The sequence below is a fragment of the Pristiophorus japonicus genome, chromosome 22 (assembly GCF_044704955.1).
Source record: "Pristiophorus japonicus isolate sPriJap1 chromosome 22, sPriJap1.hap1, whole genome shotgun sequence".
NCBI classification, from domain to species: Eukaryota; Metazoa; Chordata; class Chondrichthyes; family Pristiophoridae; genus Pristiophorus; species Pristiophorus japonicus.
Window position 1 is genome coordinate 34,805,254 of NC_091998.1, and position 23,992 is coordinate 34,829,245.

Consider the following 23,992-nt stretch of genomic DNA (forward strand, 5'->3'; position numbering starts at 1 on the left):
CGGAACGTCAGAAAGGGGGGGATGCCCGCCAAGGATGTTGTCGGGCGGGCCAGCGAGGAGGCCCGAGGTCGGGCACCGGCTGGGCCTCCAGGTCGTTGTGTCCGGATTCCGGAACAATTTACAGATTCCGGACGACCCTGAACTCCGGATTCTCGACGCTGCACCAAATACATAGTTATCTATCCATTGTTAGAAAACCTCTTTGAACTTGAGCCAGATGCCTTTGAGATGGATTCTAGAATACGTCTGTCTCTCGCTGGAGTACTGGAAGGAGCGAGCTGCTGTGTTGGGACTGGGAGCTGGCTCTCTGTCTGCTGTGCCCACACTGCGAACACCGCCAGCACCACATTCCACTGCTTTATTCCCCACTGGTACAGCACTGGGATAGAGAGAGACATTCAGCTAAATCAGCCACTCCAGATCCCCATCCAGTTTCAACCTCCGGAATGTGACCATGTGCGGGTGTTGGGTGAGGAGCGGGTGGTTGTGATGGTCTCCGTGGCCAAACAAGCTGCTGACTGCTAAACTAAGCTTGCATGTGAAGAACGCCGACTGAATGAAACTCTCTTTCCCCATGGAACTGAACTGGGACGAGAGTTGGGGACTGGGGAGTATAAAATAAAAGAAAGACTTGCATTTATATAGTGCCTTTCATGACCACCGGACGTCTTAAAGCGCTTTACAGCCAATGAAGTACTTTTGGAGTGCAGTCACTGTTGCAATGTGGGAAATGCGGCAGCCAATTTGTGCACAACAAGCTCCCACAAACAGCGATGTGATAATGACCAGATAATCTGTGTTTTTGTTATGTTGTTTGAGGATAAATATTGGCCAGGACACCAGGGATAACTCCCCTGCTCTTCATCAAAATGGTGCCATGGGATCTTTTACATTCACCCGAGAGGGCAGACGGGGCCTCGGTTTAACGTCTCATCCGAAAGACGGGCACCTCCGACAGTGCGGCGCTCCCTCAGCACTGCAGTGGAGTGTCAGCCTAGATTTTTGTGCTCAAGTCTCTGGAGTTGGACTTGAACCCACAATCTCCCGACTCAGTGGCGAGAGTGCTGCCCACTGAGCCACAGCTGACACGGATAAAATAAATGCCCAGTTGGATAAGAAGGTGGAGAGTCTCCACTGCCCTGACCCGGAGAGCGTCCCTGCCACCCCCCTCCCCCCCCCCCACCGACCAAGAGACCGACCGTCCCTACCCCCAGACCAGTGTCTCTGCTCTACTTCTGTCAGGCGTTAATGTCACACTGTATAATGGCCCATTTTCTCACCTCTCTCCTCCTGAAACACTTTGCCAAACAATGTTCCTGTGAAGGTGATGTCCCTTTAATGCAGGCAGTTAGTCAGTCTGGTTGCTGTTCGCCTGCAGGCTTTGCTTTGACAGTCCCCTGTGTATTAATGTGAAGTGTAGCAGAGCCCGGTGCTGTGGCAGTGGACAAACCCTCCATTGTGTGCACACACCAGGCTGCAGCCAAAGACTTTATTAATGTGACCTGAATATTTAGCCAGTGAATGACTGCACTCAGGAAACACTGTTGTGTTCAATATTGCATCTGTGGCTTTCAAGTTCTCAGTGTTTGGGAGTTAATTAACTTTTTTCTGACGTTAGTCTCGCACTTTACACGGTCCTCAGTCAGCGCGGGTCTGACTAATCACAGTGCTCGTCCACGAGGAACCAACGTTTCCATGCTCTGCGGCTCACGGTGTGAAACAGAATGCTACGCTTCCCAGAGGCGGGGGGGAGGGGGAGTCAGGAGAGGGAGGGGGGGGGGAAGTGAGAAGGTTGTGGGGAGGGGGGTGTCCCGGAGGGGTTTGCACCCCATTTCCCCAGGCAGCAAGTTGCTGATTTTGAGCCGGGAGATGAGCAGCCTACCCCGATGGGTCAGTGAGCGAGGGCCGAGGGCTGATAGGGTATTGAGGCACACGGGCCTGGTGAGCGGAACTCAGTGCGAGCAGCGGCTGGATTACCAGACAGGGCCTCTGTGATCCTGACGCCACTCCAGCGACTCCTGCTGCAAACTACGTACTCGGGTAAGAACTGAGGGGGGGGAGGTTAGCTGTGGTACACTAGGGCTAGGGCGCAGAGATCTGCCACCACCTGTGGCCTGTACCCCAATACGATGTGATATCTGTGGCCTGTACCCCGATACGATGTGATATCTGTGGCCTGTACCCCAATACGATGTGATATCTGTGGCCCGTACCCCGATACAATTTGGGGTGTGAGCCTTCACAATGAGCGTCAGAAGGCTGTTTGACTGTGGATGGCATCTCATCTTCGCCATCCTGCCCTTGCCTGACATTCCCGGAGGGAGCAATGGCAGTGATCAGGAACCCTGGCTCAGGGGTGCCGAGGCCGACTGCCCCAGGCCTGCTGCTGGAGAGAGGCCAAGACCTGCAGCATCTGCCCTGCATTTCTGAGCACCTCACCGGGGCACAAGGAGAACTGGCTTTAAGGTTATCGCCGTGGGCCGGAGGAATCCTTTCTTAGCCTCTCGGCTCCAGGCCTGATCCTGTGGGATGTCCCTAGTAACAGATTAGATATTGGATAGGGAATACAATGCTGTCCTTATCTGGCCGGTGTGCAGTTCCCTGGGCATTGACCATGACCTTGGAGGTGTTTTTCTAGCTCAAGCCTATTGTAAAATCATCGCCTCTCACAGCACAGGAGGAGCCCATTCGGCCCACCGAGCGATCCATTCAGTCCCACTCCCCCGCTCTTTCCCCACAGCCCGGCAAATTTCTCCTCTTCAAATATTTATCCAATTCCCTTTCAAAGGTTACTATCGAATCTGCTCCCACCGCCCTTTCAGGCAGCGCATTCCCGATCACAACAACTCGCTGCGTGAAAATTTCTCATCTCCCCTCCGGCTTGTTTGCTGATTACCTTAAATCCGTGTCCTCCGGTTACTGACCCTCCTGCCCCTAGAAACAATTTCTCAATATTTACTCTATCAAATCCCTTCCTGATTTTGAACACCTCTATTATATCTCCCCTTAACCTTCTCTGCTCCAAGGAGAACAACCCCAGCTTCTCCAGTCTATCCACGTCACTGAAGTCCCTCATCCCTGGGACCATTCTGGTCAATCTCCTCGGCACCTTCTCCAAGGCCTTCACATCCTTCCTAAAGTGCGGCTCCCAGCATGGGACACAGTACTCCAGCCGAACTAACTAACTCCAATGGTTGATAAACTCCAGTGTTTAGCATAACCTCCTTGCTTGTGTACTCTATGCCTCTGTTAATAAAACCAAGCTCGGGTATGCTATATTAACAGTCTTAACTTCCCCTGCCACATTCAAAGATTTGTGTACATACACCCCCGGGTCCCTCTGTTCTTGTACCCCTTTTAAAATTTAGTTTAAATTGTTTCTCCTCATTCTTCCTTCCAAAGTGCATCACTTCACACTCCTCTGCATTAAATTGCATCGGCCACGTGACTGCCCATGTCACCAGTCTGTCTCTGTCCTCCTGAAGTCTGTTGCTATCCTCCTCAAAGCGCATCCTGGGGGTCATGAAAGGCGCTATATAAATGAACGTCTTTCTCGTCTTTCTTTCAACAAAAGCACAGCGGGACTGGAACAAGGGGCCTGCCACCCACATTCGCAAACCCCGTGCCCTCTCCTGGTTATTTGTGTTGTGTAGTTTTATGCTCTCGAAGCCCCCGGGTCCACTCATGCTTATTTTTTGCTTTATTTCAACAGTGGCTTTCTGGGGAGATATCGCCTTGGATGAAGAGGATCTGAAATATTTTCACATCAATGGAAGCACAGATTTAATGGACCAGGAATTTGGGAGAACAGGGCACACGTCGGGTGAGTGCTCCTAAATCACAGGGTCTGCGGTGAGGGTGAGAATAGTAAGGTGGCCACTCACACCAAGGGGCAGAGTGGGAATGGGACGTTCATCAAGGAAACTACTGGGATAAATAGAGAGATTCGAAACCAGTTAAAATTGAAGAGGAGTTATGAGGGCTATCTTAATGAATAAAGAGGATGAGGAAGTAAGATATCAAAAGTATTTTAACAAACATAGGAGTAAGAAGAGAATTGTTAAAGATGTGTTGGGACCTTGATAGGAGAGGATTGTCAACGTGTAGGTGACGTAAATAGAGAAGGATATCGGTGAATCCTGAAGTGGTTGAGACATGAGCAATTACGATGGATAAAGGAAAGACTTGCAATTATATAGCGCCTTTCACGACCACCAGATGTCCCAAAGCGCTTTACAGCCAATGAAGTACTTTTGGAGTGTAGTCACTGTTGTAATGTGGGAAACGCGGCAGCCAATTTACGCACAGCAAGCTCCCACAAACAGCAATGTGACCATGACCAGATAATCTGTTTTAGTGATGTTGATTGAGGGATAAATATTGGCCAGGAGAGCGGTGATAACTCCACTACTCCTCTTCGAAATAGCGCCATGGGATATTTTACGTCCACCTGAGAGAGCAGACGGGGCCTCGGTTTAATGTCTTATCTGAAAGACGGCACCTCCGACAGTGCAGCGCTCCCTCAGTACTGCACTGGAGTAGCAGCCTAGATTTATGTGCTCAAGTCCCTGGAGTGGGTCTCAAACCCATAACCTTCTGGCAAGAGTGCTACCCACTGAGCCACAGCTGACACAGGTCAAAAGGAAAGTTTTAGATAAGTTAGTTAAACTAAAGGTAGATACAAATCCAGGGCCCAACGGGATACATCCCAGGATCCTGCGGGAGGAGATTGCTGCGATCCCAGGAATTCTGTTCCCGGCTGTATGGAGTATGGGTGTGAGCTGGGGACAAGAGAGCGGGCAATGTCAGATCCGTTTATAAACAGGGAGACTGGGCCATTACAGGCCGGTTAGTTCAACGTCTGTGGAAGGGAGAATTAAATCAAGGAGGAAATGCCCAGGGATCAGTGAAAGAGAGAATAGTTAGAAGTAGCCAGCATGGGTTTCAAAAGGGCCGCTCGTGCCTGTTATAGAGTTCTTTGAGAAGGTAACAGACACAGTTGATGGGAATTGCAGTGGATGTGGTGTACCTGGACTTTAGGAAATTTGTTGACAAGGTACAACATGGGAGATTACTAGAGAAGATTACTATGGAATTAAGGAGACTGGATTAAAAATTAGTTAGAAGGGAGAAATCGGAAAGTAGGAGCTGAGGGCAGTTTTCCAGAGTGGGTGGAGGTGAGTTATGGTGCCGCACAGGGTTTATGATGGAGACTTCTGTTCACCATGTACATCATTGAGTCCAATATAGACCGAGAGGGAGTGGAGTCAAAACTTGCAGGCGATACCAAAAAAGGAGGAGTATTTAATTGTTTAGCAGACCAAAGGAAGCTGCAGTGGGATATTGATAAGATGGTAAATGGGCTATAATGTGGGAGTAATTCCATGTCAGTAAGTGTGAGGTGATGTATTTTTGTTAAATAAATAACAGCAGTGTGATTGGCTGTAGGCTTGGTGCTTTGGGGGACAGGTTCACAGACCAATGGAGGCAGCGGCTCAGGTTGAAGAGACTGTAATAAAATCTATTGGCGTTCTAGATTTTATCACAAGACCTACAGAATATAAAACTGAAGAGCTAATGATGGTCTTGTATAAATCCTTCAGTTGGAGAACTGTTTGCAGTTTGTGGCTCGAAAGAAAGACATGCAATTATATGCTGCTTTCATGACCACAGGACGGCCCAAAGTGCTTTCCCGCCAACTTAGAAGTGCTTTACATTTGAGGTGCAGTCACTGTTGTAATGTTGGATAACGTGGCCACCAATATGTGCACAGCAAGCTTCCACAAACAGCCATGTGATGATGATTCTGTTTTAATAATGTTTGAGTGATAAATATTGACCAGGACACTGGGGAGAGCTCCCCTGTTCTTCTTCGAATAGTGGTGTCCAATCTTTTCCATCCACCTAAGAGGTTTAGGCGGAGGTGTCCAATGTTATTTTTTTAAATTCTTTCCTGGGATGTGGGCATCGCTGGTAAGTTCAGCATTTATTGCCCTGGAGGGAGTGCCAGGATTTTGACCCAGCGACGATGAAGGAACGGCCGATATATTTCCAAGTCAGGATGGTGTGGGACTTGGAGGGGAATGTGGAGGTGGTGGTGTTCCCATGCGCCTGCTGCCCTTGTCCGTCTAGGTGGTAGAGGTCGCGGGTTTAGGAGGTGCTGCCGAAGAAGCCTTGGTGAGTTGCTGCAGTGCATCGTGTAGATGGTACACACTGCAGCCACGGTGCACCGGTGGTGGAGGGAGTGAATATTTAAGGTGGTGGATGGGGTGCCAATCAAGCGGGCTGCTTTGTCCTGGATGGTGTTGAGCTTCTTGAGTGTTGTTGGAGCTGCACTCATCCAGGCAAGTGGAGAGTATTCCATCAAACTCCTGACTTGTGCCTTGTAGATGGTGCAAAGGCTTTGGGGAGTCAGGAGGTGAGACACTCACTGCAGAATACCCAGCCTCTGACCTGCTCTTGTAGTCACAGTATTTATTGGCTGGTCCAGTTATGTTTCAGGAAGAAGGAGAGTGGGTAGATAGCAGAGGACTGTTTCTGGTACTTGAGGTGTAGGACGAGAAGCCAGAAGATTAAATGTAAGCAATTTAGAAACATTTTCACAGAGCTGCGAGGCTGTGGATCCAGGGTTAGTGAGTGAGGAAGAAACGGTGTCACCATTCAGGATTAGATTGGAGAGGTGGATGAAGGGATATGGGAACAGGGCGGGTAAATGTGATTGAAACTGTTTGCTCGTGTGGAGGGGAAACACTGACAGGGACTGTTTCTGTGTGATAACTTCTATGTAAGGGAGCTCGAAATGTTTTACCCCATACAGATACAAGGTCCTAGCTTTCATCTGTTAGGAGTTATAGTTAGTTTCAGTGCCCCCAAGCGAGGAGTGGAGGATTGACTCCTGATTGCTATCCAGTCAGCCTTGTGCATAAGAACACAAGAAATAGGAGCAGGAGTCGGCCATTTGGCCCCTCGAGCCTGCTCCGCCATTCAATAAGATCATGGCTGATCTGATCTTGGCCTCAACTCCACTTCCCTGCCCGCTCCCCATAACCCTTCACTCCCTTATCGCTCAAAAATCTGTCTATCTCCACCTTAAATATATTCAATGGCCCAGCCTCCACAGCTCTCTGGGGCAGAGAATTCCAAAGATTCATGACTTTCTCAGAGAAGAAATTCCTCCTCATCTCTATTTTAAATGGCGGACCCCTTATTCTGAAACTATGCCCCCTAGTTCTAGATTCCCCCACGAGGGGAAACATCCTCTCTGCATCTACCCTGTCAAACCCCCTCAGAATCTGATCTGTTTCAATAAGATCGCCTCTCATTCTTCTGAACCCCAAATGAGTACAGGCCCAACCTGCTCAACCTTTCTTCATATGACAATCCCTTCATCTCCGGAATCAACCTCGTGAACCTTCTCTGAACAGCCTCCAATGCAAGTATATCCTTCCTTAAATACAGAGACCAAAACTGCACGCAGTACTCCAGGTGTGGCCTCACCAATACCCTGTACAGTGGAGCAGGACTTCTTTGCTTTTATACTCCATTCCCCTTGCAATAAAGGCCAACATTCCATTTGCCTTGCTGTACCTGCATACTAACTTTTTGTGCTTCATGTACGAGGTTCCCCCAGGTCCCTCTATGAGTGTGGATATTGGACAAGATTAGATCAGACTTGGCTGTGAGACGCTGTCATGGTCCAGTGTCCCACTGACGCTCACTAGCAAGGTTCATGGAGATCGACCAGGTCCCAGAGGGAAGTCGGGGCCCTGTACTGTACCCCAGCAGGAGTCCGCGCCCTGGGGAGAAGACAGAGAAAATAGGGTGGGCAATGCGACAGTGCGTGTTGCGTCTGGAGATGGGAAGGGTTGGGGCACAAACAGAATCATTGTCTATTGTGGCAGAAATGGCCTTTAGCTACAGCTTGTATGTGACCCTCTCTTAAGACTTCAGAAAAAGAAGCAAGAATTCAACACAACAAAGTCGCTAGGTAAGTTGGGAGCCTTTTGTCGGATTTCTGCGTTCCAAGTCCTTGCACGGTTCGGTCAGTTTACCCGAGACCTGTTATGTTTGGTTCCTCTTGTCCCTGATCGTACACAAGCTGAGAGCTTCACCGACACTACAGACTCTAATGTTGCTTACACTGGAGCCCTGCAATGGGAATGAGGCAGTGTATTAATCCCAGAGGCACCAAGACCTGCCTGTGGAGGGAGAAATACTCCTTACTCCTGCAGATGTCGAGGTAACTGCTGAGAGGTACAGAGCTTGTGGGAAGGTGTTGTGCTTTAAAGGTGTAACTAAGAAAAAACATTGCATTTCTATAGCGCGTTTCATGACCCCAGGATGTGATGACGTGCTTTACAACCAATGGCTTACTGTTAAAGTGTAGTCACGGTTATAATGTGGGAAACCCAGCAGCCGATTTGCGCACAGCAAGCTCCCACAAACAGCAGTGTGATAATGACCAGATAATCCGTTTCAGTGGTAAATACAGAAAGTGCTGGAAATACTCAGCAGGTCAAGGAAGCATCGATGGAGAGAGAAAGAGTTAAACTTTTAGGTCGATGACCCTTCGTCAGAGTATTTCCAGCATTTTCTGTTTTTATTTCAGACTTGCAGCGTGCGCAGTATTTTGCGATTGTATTCCAGTTTCTGTGACGTTATTTGCGGGATAAATATTGGCCAGGCACCCGGGGAAAGCTCCCCTGCACTTTGACATAGTAGCACGCGAGCTTTGAGGTCCACCTGAGAGAGTAGACGGGGCTTCGGTTTATAAGAACATAAGAACATAAGAATTAGGAACAGGAGTAGGCCATCTAGCCCCTCGAGCCTGCTCCGCCATTCAACAAGATCATGGCTGATCTGGCCGTGGACTCAGCTCCACTTACCCGCCCGCTCCCCGTAATCATTAATTCCCTTATTGGTTAAAAATCTATCTATCTGTGACTTGAATACATTCAATGAGCTAGCCTCAACTGCTTCCTTGGGCAGAGAATTCCACAGATTCACAACCCTCTGGGAGAAGAAATTCCTTCTCAACTTGGTTTTAAATTGGCTCCCCCATATTTTGAGGCAGTGCCCCCTAGTTCTAGTCTCTCCGACCAGTGGAAACAACCTCTCTGCCTCTATTTTGTCTATCCCTTTCATTATTTTAAATGTTTCTATAAGATCACCCCTCATCCTTCTGAAGTCCAACGAGTAAAAACCCAGTCTACTCAATCTATCATCATAAGGTAACCCCCTCATCTCCGGAATCAGCCTAGTGAATTGTCTCTGTACCCCTTTCAAAGCCAGTATGTCCTTCCTTAAGTAACGTGACCAAAACTGCACGCAGTACTCTAGGTGCGGCCTCACCAATACCCTATACAGTTGCAGAAGGACCTCCCTGCTTTTGTACTCCATCCCTCTCGCAATGAAGGCCAACATTCCATTCGCCTTCCTGATTACCTGCTGCACCTGCAAACTAACTTTTTGGGATTCATGCACAAGGACCCCCAGGTCCCTCTGCACCACAGCATGTTGTAATTTCTCCCCATTCAAATAATATTCCCTTTTACTGTTTTTTTTCCCAAGATGGATGACCTCACACTTTCCGACATTGTATTCCATCTGCCAAACCTTAGCCCATTCGCTTAACCTATCTAAATCTCTTTGCAGCCTCTCTGTGTCCTCTACACAACCCGCTTTTCCACTAATCTTTGTGTCATCTGCATATTTTATTACACTACACTCTGTCCCCTCTTCCAGGTCATCTATGTATATTGTAAACAGTTGCGGTCCCAGCACCGATCCCTGTGGCACGCCACTAACCACCGATTTCCAACCCGAAAAGGCCCCATTTATCCCGACTCTCTGCTTTCTGTTAGTTAGCCAATTCTCGATCCATGCTAATAAATTTCCTCTGACTCCGCGTACCTCTATCTTCTGCAGTAACCTTTTGTGTGGCACCTTATCAAATGCCTTTTGGAAATCTAAATACACCACATCCATCGGTACACCTCTATCCACCATGCTTGTTATATCTTCAAAGAATTCCAGTAAATTAGTTAAACATGATTTCCCCTTCATGAATCCATGTTGCGTCTGCTTGATTGCACTATTCCTATCTAGATGTCCTGCTATTTCTTCCTTAATGATAATTCAAGCATTTTCCCCACTACAGATGTTAAACTAACCGGCCTATAGTTACCTGCCTTTTGTCTGACCCCTTTTTTAAACAGAGGCGTTACATTAGCTGCTCTCCAATCCGCTGGTACCTCCCCAGAGTCCAGAGAATTTTGGTAGATTATAACACATGCATCTGCTATAACTTCCGCCATCTCTTTTAATACCCTGGGATGCATTTCATCAGGACCAGGGGACTTGTCTACCTTGAGTCTCATTAGCCTGTCCAGCACTACCCCCCTAGTGATAGTGATTGTCTCAAGGTCCTCCCATCCCACATTCCTGTGACCAGCAATTTTTGGCATGATTTTTGTGTCTTCCACTGTGAAGACGGAAGCAAAATAATTGTTTAAGGTCTCAGCCATTTCCACATTTCCCATTATTAAATCCCCCTTCTCATCTTCTAAAGAACCAACATTTACTTTAGTCACTTTTTTCCGTTTTATATATCTGTAAAAGCTTTTACTATCTGTTTTTATGTTTTGCGCAAGTTTACCTTCGTAATCTATCTTTCCTTTCTTTATTGCTTTCTTCGTCATTCTTTGCTGTCGTTTAAAATTTTCGCAATCTTCTAGTTTCCCACTAACCTTGGACACCTTAGTTTTTAATTTGATACTCTCCTTTATTTCCTTGGTTATCCACGGCTGGTTATCCCTTCTCTTACCGCCCTTCTTTTTCACTGGAATATATTTTTGTTGAGCACTATGAAAGAGCTCCTTAAAAGTCCTCCACTGTTCCTCAATTGTGCCACCATTTAGTCTGTGTTTCCAGTCTACTTTAGCCAACTCTGCCCTCATCCTACTGTAGTCCCCTTTGTTTAAGAATAGTACGCGCGTTTGAGAAACTACTTCCTCACCCTCAATCTGTATTACAAATTCAACCATACTGTGATCACTCATTCCGAGAGGATCTTTTACTAGGAGATCGTTTATTATTCCTGTCTCATTACACAGGACTAGACTAAGATAGCTTGCTCCCTTGTAGGTTCTGTAACATACTGTTCTAAGAAACAATCCCGTATGCATTCTATGAATTCCTCCTCCAGGTTACCCAGTGCGATTTGATTTGACCAATCGATATGTAGGTTAAAATCCCCCATGATTACTGCCGTTCCTTTTTCACATGCCTCCATTATTCCCTTGATTATTGCCCGCCCCACCGTGAAGTTATTATTTGGGGGCCTATAAACTACGCCCACCAGTGACTTTTTCCCCTTACTATCTCTAATCTCCACCCACAACGATTCAACATTTTGTTCATTTTTAACCTACATATCGATTGGTCAAATCAAATCGCAGGGGGTAGCCTGGAGGAGGAATTCATAGAATGCATACGGGATTGTTCCTTAGAACAGTATGTAACAGAGCCTACAAGGGAGCAAGCCATTTTGGATCTGGTCCTGTGTAAAGAGACAGGAAAAATAAACGATCTCCTCGTAAAAGATCCTCTCGGAATGAGTGATCACAATATAGTTGAATTTGTAATACAGATTGAGGATGAGGAAGTTGTGTTAGAAACGAGAGTACTATGCTTAAACAAAGGGGACTACAGTGGGATGAGGGCAGAGTTGGCTAAAGTAGACTGGAAACAAGGACTAAACGGTGGCACAATTGAGGAACAGTGGAGGACTTTTAAGGAGCCCTTTCATAGTGCGCAAAAAAAATATATTCCAGTGAAAAAGAAGGGCGGCAAGAGAAGAGATAACCAGCCGTGGATAACCAAGGAAATAAAGGAAAGTATCAAATCAAAGACCAATGCGTATAAGGTGGCCAAGGTTAGTGGGAAACTAGAGGATTGGGAAGATTTTAAGCAACAGCAAAGAATGACTAAAAAAGCAATAAAGAAAGGGAAGATAGATTACGAAGGTAAACTTGCGCAAAACATAAAAACAGATAGTAAAAGCTTTTACAGATATATAAAACGGAAAAGAGTGACTAAAGTAAATGTTGGTCCCTTAGAAGATGAAAAGGGGGATTTAATGGGAAATGTGGAAATGGCTGAGACCTTAAACAATTATTTTGCTTCCGTCTTCACAGTGGAAGACACAAAAATCATGCCAAAAATTGCTGGTCATAGGAATGTGGGAAGGGAGGACCTTGAGATGATCACTATCACTAGGGAAGTAGTACTGGACAGACTAATGGGATTGAAGGTAGACAAGTCCCCTGGTCCTGATGAAATGCATCCCAGGGTATTAAAAGAGATGGCGGAAGTTATAGCAGATACATGTGTTATAATCTACCAAAATTCTCTGGACTCTGGGGAGGTACCAGCGGATTGGAGAGCAGCTAATGTAACGCCTCTGTTTAAAAAGGGGGGCAGGCAAAAGGCAGGTGACTATAGGCCGGTTAGTTTAACATCTGTAGTGGGGAAAATGCTTGAAACTATCATTAAGGAAGAAATAGCGGGACATCTGGATAGGAATAGTGCAATCAAGCAGACGCAGCATGGATTCATGAAAGGGAAATCATGTTTAACTAACTTACTGGAATTCTTTGAGGATATAACGAGCATGGTGGATAGAGGTATACCAATAGATGTGGTGTATTTAGATTTCCAAAAGGCATTCGATAAGGTGCCACACAAAAGGTTACTGCAGAAGATAAAGGTACGCGGAGTCAGAAGAAATGTATTAGCATGGATAGAGAATTGGCTGGCGAACAGAAAGCAGAGTCGGGATAAATGGGTCCTTTTCCGGTTGGAAATCAGTGGGTAGTGGTGTGCCACAGGGTTCAGAGCTGGGACCACAACTGTTTACAATATACATAGATGACCTAGAGGAGGGGACAGAGTGTAGTGCAACAAAATTTGCAGATGACACTAAGATTAGTGGGAAAGCGGGTTGTGTAGAGGACACAGAGAGGCTGCAAGGAGATTTGGATAGGTTAAGCGAATGGGCTAAGGTTTGGCAGATGGAATACAATGTCGGAAAGTGTGAGGTCATCCACCTTGGGGAAAAAAACAGTAAAAGGGAATATTATTTGAATGGGGAGAAATTACAACATGCTGTGGTGCAGAGGGACCTGGGGGTCCTTGTGCATGAATCCCAAAAGGTTAGTTTGCAGGTGCAGCAGGTAATCAGGAAGGCAAATGGAATGTTGGCCTTCATTACGAGAGGGATTGAGTACAAAAGCAGGGAGGTGTTGCTGAAACTGTATAGGGTATTGGTAAGGCCGCACCTGGAGTACTGCGTACAGTTTTGGTCACCTTACTTAAGGAAGGATATACTAGCTTTGGAAGGGGTACAGAGATGATTCACTAAGCTGATTCGAGAAATGAGGGGGTTAACTTATGATGATAGATTGAGTAGACTGGGTCTTTACTCCTTGGAGTTCAGAAGGATGAGGGGTGATCTTATAGAAACATTTAAAATCGTTAAAGGGATAGACAAGATAGAGGCAGAGAGGTTGTTTCCATTGGTGGGGGAGACTAGAACTAGGGGGCACAGCCTCAAAATACGGAGGAGCCAATTTAAAACCGAGTTGAGAAGGAATTTCTTCTCCCAGAGGGTTGTGAATCTGTGGAATTCTCTGCCCAAGGAAGCAGTTGAGGCTAGCTCATTGAATGTATTCAAGTCAAAGATAGATAGATTTTTAACCAATAAGGGAATTAAGGGTTACGGGGAGAGGGCGGGTAAGTGGAGCTGAGTCCACGACCAGATCAGCCACGATCTTGTTGAATGGCGGAGCAGGCTCGAGGGGCTAGATGGCCTACTCCTGTTCCTAATTCTTATGTTCTTATTAGAGGTAATGTCATCTCTCACAACTGCCCTGATATCATCCTTTATTAACAGAGCTACCCCACCTCCTTTCCCTTCTTGTCTATCTTTCCGAATCGTCAGATACCCCTGTATGTTTAATTCCCAGTCTTGGCCACCCTGCAACCACGTTTCTGTAATGGCCACCAAATCATACCCATTTGTCATGATTTGTGCCGTCAACTCATTTACTTCATTTCGAATGCTGCGTGCGTTTAGGTAGAGTGTTTTAATACTAGTTTTTAAACCATAATTTTTAGTTTTGACCCCTCCTGCAGCCCCTTTATATTCAGTGGCCCTTTTTATTTTTTGACTTGGTTTCTCTGCCCTCCACTTTTACTCATCTCCTTTCTGTCTTTTGCTTTTGTCTCCTTTTTGTTTACCTCTGTCTCCCTGCATTGGTTCCCATCCCCCTGCCATATTAGTTTAACTCCTCCCCAACAGATCTAGCAAACACTCCCCCTCGGACATTGGTTCCGATCCATCGCCGACACCTGTAGGAAGATATTGAGGCTTTAGAGAGGGTACCGCACAGATTCACTGCCAGGTGTCCAATAAAAATACAAAGAAAGACTTGGAAAAATTGGGGCTTTTTTTATTTGAACAGATTACATGACAATATGACACAGGTGTTTCGTATTTTGAAAGAATGGGACATCCCACCCTCAGTACTGCCCCTCTGACAGTGCGGCGCTCCCTCAGTACTGACCCTCAGTACTGACCCTCTGACAGTGCGGCGCTCCCTCAGCACTGCCCCTCCGACAGTGCGGCGCTCCCTCAGCACTGCCCCTCCGACAGTGCGGCGCTCCCTCAGCACTGCCCCTCCGACAGTGCTGCGCTCCCTCAGCACTGCCCCTCCGACAGTGCGGCGCTCCCTCAGCACTGCCCCTCCGACAGTGCGGCGCTCCCTCAGCACTACCCCTCCGACAGTGCGATGCTCCCTCAGCACTGCCCCTCCGACAGTGCGGCGCTCCCTCAGTACTAACCCTCTGACAGTGCGGCGCTCCCTCAGTACTGCCCCTCCGACAGTGCGACCTCCCTCAGTACTGACCCTCCGACAATGCAGCGCTCCCTCAGCACTGCCCCTCCGACAGTGCGGCGCTCCCTCAGTACTGCCCCTCCAACAGTGCAGCGCTCCCTCAGTACTGCCCCTCCGACAGTGCGGCGCTCCCTCAGTACTACCCTGGAGTGCCAGCCTGGATTTTGTGCTCGCGTCCCTGCAGTGGGACTTGCAGTCAAGCAGCCGACCAATTTGACTGTGGCTCAGGGAGAGCTCCGCCCATGTGTATAGCAGTGCACACTTTCTCGAGTACACTTTCACGTGACATGCAGCAGGTTATAGGCTAGCCTTGAATATGGTTGTGTAGCAAGATCAGTCATACATGAGGCTTCCAGCGTCAGATTTATCCAGTACAACCGACCTTAAACGTGTTGTCGCCTCCCAAATCCGTGTCCGTCTTTCCTGGAACTCCATGTTTGAATCCCTTTAATCAGGTTTGCCGCCCCCTGCCACAGCACCGAAACAGCTCTTCGTAACATCTCAACTCATCTGCTGAAACCATCATCTGTGCCACTGTTATCTCTAGACTTGATCTGGCCGGCCTCCCATTTCCATCCTCTGTAAACTTGAGATCATCCAAAACTCTATTTATCATGTCCTCACTCACACCCGATCCTGTTCACCTATTCCTCTGCACTTGTTGACCAACATTGGCTCTCCGTTAAACAACGCCTCAATATTAAAATTCTTATACCTGTTTTCAAATCCCTCCATGGCCTCGCCCCTCCCTGTCTCTGTAATCTACGCCCAGCCGAGATATGTGCACTCTTCTAATTCTGGCCCCTTGCGCATCCTGATTATAATCGCTCCACCATCGGTGGCCGTGCCTTCTGTTGCCTGGGCCCCAAGCTCTGGAACTCCCTCCCTAAACCTCTCTGCCTCTCTATCTCTCTTTCCTCCTTAAAATCTACTTTGACCAAGCTTTTGGTCACCTGCCCTAATATCTCCTTGTGCGGGTCGGTGTCTGACTTAGTTTGATAACACTCCTGTGAAGCACCTTGGGGCGTTTGACTATGTTAAAGGTGCTATATAAATACAAGTTGTTGTTGCACTGTAGAACTTCTGCAACATGTGTAACATGAGTGTGATGGGTGGATCTCTGGCCCTATCCCGCCAGCAGACTGTTTTGGGGGTGGATCTTTTCTGGGGGGGGGGGGGCGCGGGGTGGAGTCTGTTATTGGGGGGGTCTGTTTCTGGGGGGGGGGTCTGTTTCTGGGGGGGGGATTGGGGGTGGGTCTGTTTCTGGGGGGGGGATTGGGGGGGTCTGTTTCTGGGGGAGGGGGGATTGGGGGTGTCTTTTTCTAGGGGGGATTGGGGGGTCTGTTTCTGGGGGAGGGGGGAATTGGGGGGGTTCTGTTTCTAGGGGGGATTGGGGGGTCTGTTTCTGCGGGAGGGGGGAATTGGGGGGTTCTGTTTCTAGGGGAATTGGGGGGGTCTGTTTCTGGGGGAGGGGAGATTGGGGGGTCTGTTTCTGGGGGGACTGGTGGGAAGGGTCTGTTTCTGGGGGGGATTGGGGGGAGGGGTCTGTTTCTGGGGGAAGCGGGATTGGGGGGGGAGGCGGGATTGGGGGAGGAGGAGTTTGTTTTGGGGGAGGGGGGATTGGGGTGTCTGTTTCTGGGGGGATTGGCGGAGGGGTCTGTTTCTGGGGGAGGGGGGATTGGGGGATCTGTTTCTGGGGGGATTGGGGGAGGGGTCTGTTTCTGGGGGGGGGAATTGGGGGGAGGGGTCTGTTTCTGGGGAGGGGAGATTGGGGAAGGGGGTCTGTTTCTGGGGAGGGGAGATTGGGGAAGGGGGTCTGTTTTGGGGGCAGGTGGGATTGCGGTTCTGTTTCTGGGGGGGATTGGGGTGAGGGGTCTGTTTCTGGGGGAGGGCGATTGGGGGGACTGGTGGAAGGGGTCTGTTTCTGGGGGGGATTGGGGGAGGGGTCTGTTTCTGGGGGAAGCAGGATTGGGGGGGGTCTGTTTCTGGGGAGGGGGATTGGGGGAGGGGTCTGTTTCTGGGGAGGGGGATTGGGGGGGAGGCGGGATTGGGGGAGGAGGAGTTTGTTTTGGGGGAGGGGGGATTGGGGGGTCTGTTTCTGGGGGGATTGGGGGAGGAGGAGTTTGTTTTGGGGAGGGGGGATTGGGGGGTCTGTTTCTGGGGGGATTGGGGGAGGAGGAGTTTGTTTTGGGGCAGGGGGATTGGGGGGTCTGTTTCTGGGGGGATTGGGGGAGGGGTCTGTTTCTGGGGAGGGGGCTTGGGGGATCTGTTTCTGGGGGGATTGGGGGAGGGGTCTGTTTCTGGGGGGGGGAATTGGGGGCGGAGGGGTCTGTTTCTGGGGGAGGGGAGATTGGGGAGGGGGTTGTCTTTTTTGGGGGCAGGTGGGATTCGGGGTCTGTTTTTGGGGGTGAGGGGTCTGTTTTTGGGGGGGAGGGGGGACTGGGGAGGAGGAGTTTGTTTTGGGGATGGGGGATTGGGGGGGTCTGTTTTTGGGGGAGGGGGGATTGGGGGGGTCTGTTTTTGGGGGAGGGGGGATTGGGGCGTCTGTTTCTGGTGGGGGGGGATTGGGTGGGAGGGGTCTGTTTCTGGGGGACGGGGGATTGGGGAGGTCTGTTTCTGGGGGGGGATTGGGTGGGAGGGGTCTGTTTCTGGGGGACGGGGGATTGGGGGGGTGGCGGGATTGGGGGGGTGGGGTCTGTTTCTGGGGGAGGGGGTCTGGGTTAGCCCCGGACTGCCTGACTCACTGCAGTTCACACTGTTCTGTGACTGTTGTCCCCAGCGGAGAAAGCAGATTGTGCCTTGAGCAGCAGTCACAATATCGCGGAATCATTTCAGATACGTGTGTGGCTGCACACTTTATTCAGCATCGGGTGTAACATGGGTTCGGGGAGGTGGGTCTGAGGAAATTTCCGCAGTGTATTTATCCTGGGGTGTGGCGATTCCAGAGACAAAATACTGAAAGGCTTGTGAGAAGTACAAAAAAAGCAAAAGCTTGCATTGCTATAGCACCTGTCACAACCTCAGGATGTCCCAAAGCACTGAAGGAGCCATTCGGCCCATCGAGTCTGCGCCAGCTCTTTCAAAGAGCAGCCCAGTTAGTCCCACTCCCCCCGCTCTTTCCCCATATCCCGGCAATTTTTTTCTCATTCAAGTATTTATCCAATCCCCTTTTGAAGGCTACTATTGAATCTGTATCCATCACCTTATCAGGCAGCGCATTCCACATCCTAACCACTCCTTGCATAAAAAGGTTTTTCCTCATGTGACCTCTGGTTCTTTTGCTACTCACCTTAAATCTGTGCCCTCTGGTTATCGACAGTGTTTGTTGTTTTATAATTACACGCAGCATGGTCCCACAAACAGCCAACAAGTGTCCTGTCCAGTCCAGAGGAGCCTCTAGTGAGCTTGGCCCAGGAATTGAGTCTTTGCCCTGTTGGCCTTTACAGAGAACTGGGGGTTGATGACGTGCCACTAGAGAATGGGGACCTCACAGGCACGAAGCAGATAGAGAGATCTGAGACACAGAGGGCAGAAGGCTCTCGCAAGACACAACGGGTCAGACAGGAGGCACTGCAGTCTGTGCGAGTCTAGTCTGCTACCTAGTTCCGAAGGTTCAAGCTCGATATTAAGCAGTCTGCGTGATGGAGGCTTCTTCTGGCTGGTATCTGGGTTGCTGAATCACAGCTCCTCACCGTCTGCTGAATGAACTCGCTTGCCTCTTCATACTCTCTGCTTCAACTGCCTTTTCTGGTAACAGATTCCAGGAAGTTTATCGTTACTCTTTGGGTGAGGACAGTTCCACCTAATTTCCCTTCTTACTTACAAGGTGTCAGCGGTGGCTCAGTGGGCAGCAGTCTCACCTCTGAGTCAAAAGGTTGTGGGTTCAAATCCCACTCCGGGGACTTGAGCCCTGTAATCCAGGCTGTCACGCCAGTGCAGTGCTGAGGGAGTGCTGCACTGTCATGAGTGCCGTCATTTGGATGAGACGTTAAACCTCTCCGGTGGATGTAAAAGATCCCACGGCACTATTTCGAAGAAGAGCAGGGGAGTTATCCCCGGTGTCCTGGTCAATATTTATCCCTCAATCAACGTCACTAAAACAGATTATCTGGTCATTATCACATCGCTGTGTGTGGGAGCTTGCTGTGCGCAAATTGGCTGCTGCCTTTCCCACATTACAATCGTGACTACACTCCAAAAGTACTTCATTGGCTGTGAAGCTCTTTGGGACGTCCGGTGGTCGTGAAAGGCGCTATATAAATGCAAGTTCTTACTTATATCTCCCTATTTTAACTTGTGTCCCTTATTGATTGACCGCTTTTGCTACTTGTCTGGACATATTTATATCTTTAGAAGAGTGGAACAACAGCAATATCTAGATTGGAAAAAAAAACAGCACAAGTTTCAAGAGGGGGGACCTGGAACTATAAACAGGGTCTGATGAAGGGGAGCAGTACAGAGCTGGAGCAGCCAGCAACAGAACATAGAACAGGGACCTGCAGCATTCAGCCTGTTCCCAGTCAGCCAGTCACCAATAAGCCAGCTCACAGAACGTCCGCAGACAGCTCGCACGCAGACCGCAGCCAGCTCACAGTGTGCAGTTAGCCAGCCGGTAAGCTAGATGGTTTTGTAGGCCGGGGCCATTGGAGGGAGCAGCGCGTGCTGCTGCAGGAGGGCGACGGCTGCGAAGCCAGGTCGCTGATTACAGTGCGGGCAGGCACACAAGGAGGGGCGAAGGAGCGGCAAGAGGGAAGTGACCGGGGCCCAGGAGAGGTGTGAGTCTGGGGCCCAGAAGAGGCGAGGGCCCAGGGGCAGCACGGGCCAGCCCACACTGCGATATGTGTGCACTCTAGGTCCATGCAGCAGAGCTGGTCTCCAGTCGTCCTGGTTAATCCTTGCCACTGGACCAAGACCTAGCTCTGTCAAGCCCGTGTGGTGGCTGGTGTGCAACGTTCACCTCACGTTAAAAAAATCCACGCACAGGCATCTTCCACCCTTCAGGATGTTGTTCGGGATCTGGAATATTAGGTCCTTCATTGAAACACCTGTGAACTCATCCCTTTTTGGCATGGAAGCAAGTCATCCTCGCTTCGAGGGACTGCCTATGATGATGACGACAAGTATGTTTGTTATTTTTCCTTAATGCGTGTTTATAAGGTGAATTGTAAGATTGTGATAATCCCCTCCCTCGAGCAGCCGGTGATTAACTGCCTCACTGCTTATTTGCCTGTGAGGAAACAGCTTTCTGTGTCTCCAGCCTTTCTAATCTTTGGTGTGAGTTAGTTATTAGAACTTGGTGCTCTCTACTCTGCCTAAGTGTGTGGAATGATAATTATCAGTGCAGCAAAGCTCACATAGCAACATTCCAAAGGACTCTGAGAGGTGTTCCTAAATTAAAGAGAAAATGTTTGACAACAATTCCAATTCTATGTAAGTTGGTCTCAAAATCACTGCACAGTTCCTGCTGACCTCCCTTGCCGTTCGATCCAACATTTCCACACTGGCCATAGGTGAGCCTCTCTCTCGCTCTCCCTCTCCCTCTCCCCACACTGGCCATGGGTGAGCCTCTCTCTCTCTTTCTCTCTCTCTCTCTCTCTCTCCGCATTGGCCTAAACAGATATTCCCTTCTGCTCATACGAGAAAAGGTCCCACTTGTGGGGAGACCAGGACTAGGGGCCATCATTTAAAGATAAATCCAATAACGAATTCAGTGGAAACTTCTTTACCCAGAGAGTGGTTGAGGTGAATAGCATCTATACATACAAGGGGAAGCTGGATAAACACACGAGGAAGGGGGGAATAGAGGGTTATACTGATGGGGTGAGATGGAGTGGGACCGGAGGGGGCTGATGTGGAAGATAAACACGGCACGGAGCAGTGCTGCAGATTTGATGCCATGCAGTGGCAATGTTCAGGGAGTGACGTTACCGATTCCTGATGGAGTGGGTTTGAAGACTCAGGCCATTCAGCCCATGGTGGCTGTGTCTGTGTGATGTCTCGCCCCCTCACTTCCCTGCAGACACCCCTGTACCCGTCAACATTACTGATTTCCCTTCACTGCTGTAAGCCTTGGGTGATTCCCCATGGTGGAGCCCAGACTGGGGCTAATTTAACCGTGGGGGTATCACAGTTACATTCCTGTCTGATGTCACTGGACAGCGCTGCGAGACCTGGCTGATTATTGTGCGGCCTAACCCAGGCCGATTTTAACACACCAGTTTCCCGTGCCGAGACCACCCATTGCAGCTCCGAGCACAACAAAGGCCCTCTCCTCCCAGCCCGCTGCATCTCTATAGGCACGGTCATCTCTCCGGTGCTGCCGAGTCCTCACCCAGCCGTCTCCTGGCAGAGGCAATGAGCAAGCAAACACTTGCCGGTCTCCACATGGCCGGCAGATGCGATCTACCCAACAGCCCTGACCGTTGGCCTTGTAAATGCACCGACATTGACGACGAGATTCAACACCACCTCCAGTGCGTCAGTGCAGCCTTCGGCCGCCTGAGGAAAAGTATTTGAAGACCAGGTCCTCAAATCTACCACCAAGCTCATGGTCTACAGGGCTGTAGTAATACCCGCCCTCCTGTATGGCTCAGAGACATGGACCATGTACAGTAGACACCTCAAGTCGCTGGAGAAATATCACCAACGATGTCTCCGCAAGATCCTGGGAGGACAGATGCACCAACGTTAGCGCCCTCGACCAGACCAACATCCCCAGCATTGAAGCACTGACCACACTTGGTCAGCTCCGCTGGGCAGACCACATTGTTCGCAAGCCAGACATGAGACTCCCAAAGCAAGCGCTCTACTCAGAACTCCTTCACGGCAAACGAGTCAAAGGTGGGCAGAGGAAACATTTCAAGGGCACTCTCAAAGCCTCCCTGATAAAGTGCAACATCCCCACCGATACCTGGGAGTCCCTGGCCAAAGACCACCCTAAGTGGAGGAAGAGCATCCGGGAGGGTGCTGAGCACCTCGAGTCTCATCACCGAGAGCATGCAGAAATCAAGCGCAGGCAGCGGAAGGAGCGTGCGGCAAACCAGTCCCACCCACCCTTTCCCTCAATGACTGTCCCACCTGTGACAGGGACTGTAGTTCTGGTATTGGACAGTTCAGTCACCTAAGAACTCATTTTAAGAATGTAAGCAAGTCTTCCTCAATGATGATCAAATACGCCAAGCCCAGATTGTGCCCTGTCCAAGCAAAACATGGGCCCGGCAAACACAGGGCAGCGGCACTCATCAAATCAGCATCATAGGCAGTCCCTCAGAAAGGGTAAGGGTGGGTGGGACTGGTTTGCTGCACACTCCTTCCGCTGCCTGCGCTTGATTTCTGCATGCTCTCGGTGATGAAACTCAAGTTGCTCAGCGCTCTCCCCGGATGCACTTCCTCCACTTAGGGCGGCCATTGGCCAGGGACTCCCAGGTGTCGGTGGGGATGTTGCACTTTATCAGGGAGGCTTTGAGGGTGCCCTTGTAACATTTCCGCTGCGCACCTTGGGCTCGCTTGCCATGTAGGAGCTCTGAGTCGAGTGCTTGCTTTAGGAGTCTCGTGTCTGGTATGCGGACAATGTGGCCCGCCCAACGGAGTTGGTCGAGTATGGTCAGTGCTTTGATGCTGGGGATGTTGGCCTGGTCGAGGACACTAACGTTACTTCTGTCCTCTGGCTAGAATCCTCCTCAACCGTCTTCTCCCTGTGGCTGAGGAGCTCCTCCCGGAGTCACAGTGCGGATTTCGTCCCCTACGGTGCACAATGGACATGATCTTTTCGGCGCGACTGCAAGAGAAATGCAGGGAACAGCACCAACGCTTGTACATGGCCTTCTTTGACACTGTTAACCGCAGCGACAGTATTGCGTGGTGCAAACACGGAACAGCAGTGGCACTGGATAGAACACGGAGTGACATTCGTACAGACCCCACCACTTAAACCACCAACCGTTTGCCATTGTCATTATTGTCCAAAATCACCGCTCGGAGTGTTAGCCCCATCAGCTGTTTCAGATGGACTGTCTTCTGTGGGCAGTTCCCACCTCGCTACGGTGCAATCACTGATCATACTTCAATCACCTCGAAGCGAAGTGGTGTCGGCTACAATTTGAGTTCAAAATATACCTCAGCTGAGCATCAGCATCGAATTTATCTGATTCATGCAATTAGCTTCAATAAATTGGTCTGCATGTTTCACCTCTAACTAAACGTTAGCCTCGTTGCGGTGCTGCCTATTCTATACATCATTCATCTGAAAGAAAGAAAGACTTGCAGTTCTATAGTGCATTTATATAGCGTCTTTCACAACCTCAGGACATCCCAAAGCACTTTACAGCCAATGAAGTACTTTTTGAATAAAAGCAGAAAATGCCGGATATATTCAGCAGGTCAGGCAGCATCTGTGGAGAGTTAAAGACAAGGACAAAGATAGACCAGGACTAAAAGTTCTCAATTGGGGAAAAGCCAATTTTGCAAAGCTGATCCAATTTAGCCATACTGGACTGGAAACAGCTACTGCAAGATAAATCAGTGTCAGAGCATTCAAGGAGGAGATCCTGAGGGTTCAGAGAAAGTATGTACCAAAGGGTGGGACTAACAAATCTAGAGCCCCCTGGATGCCAAGGGACATACAGGGTAGGATAAAGAAAAAAAGGGAGGCTTATGACAGATACCGAGGGCTCAATACTGCAGAAACTCTTGGAGTGTAGAAAGTGCAGGGTGCAATTAAAAAGGAAATTAGGAAAGCAAAGAGAGAGCATGAAAACAATTAGGCAAGTAAAATCAAGGGAACCCCAAAGCAGTTTTATAAATGCATTGAGAGCAAGAAGATAACTAAAGAAAGAGTGGGGCCTATTAGAGACCATAAAGGTAATGTGTGTGTGGAGGCGGAAGACGTTGGTATGGTTCTTAATGAATACTTTGCGTCTGTTTTCACAAAAGGGAGCGACGATGCAGACATTGCAATCAGGGAGGAGGTGTGTGAAATATTTGATGAAATAAACATAGAAACAAGGTGCAGGAGCAGGCCATTCGGCCCCTCGAGC

General features: G+C 49.2%; 1 protein-coding gene across 1 annotated transcript in view; it reads left to right on the forward strand.

Annotated features, from left to right (window-relative positions):
* LOC139234946 (tolloid-like protein 2) overlaps positions 1-23,992 on the forward strand; it is a 251,756-nt gene that overhangs the window by 71,351 nt on the left and 156,413 nt on the right. Inside the window, exon 2 of the mRNA XM_070865919.1 lies at positions 3,713-3,823. Coding sequence (XP_070722020.1) covers positions 3,713-3,823 — 111 coding nt within the window. The remainder of the gene's footprint in view (positions 1-3,712; positions 3,824-23,992) is intronic.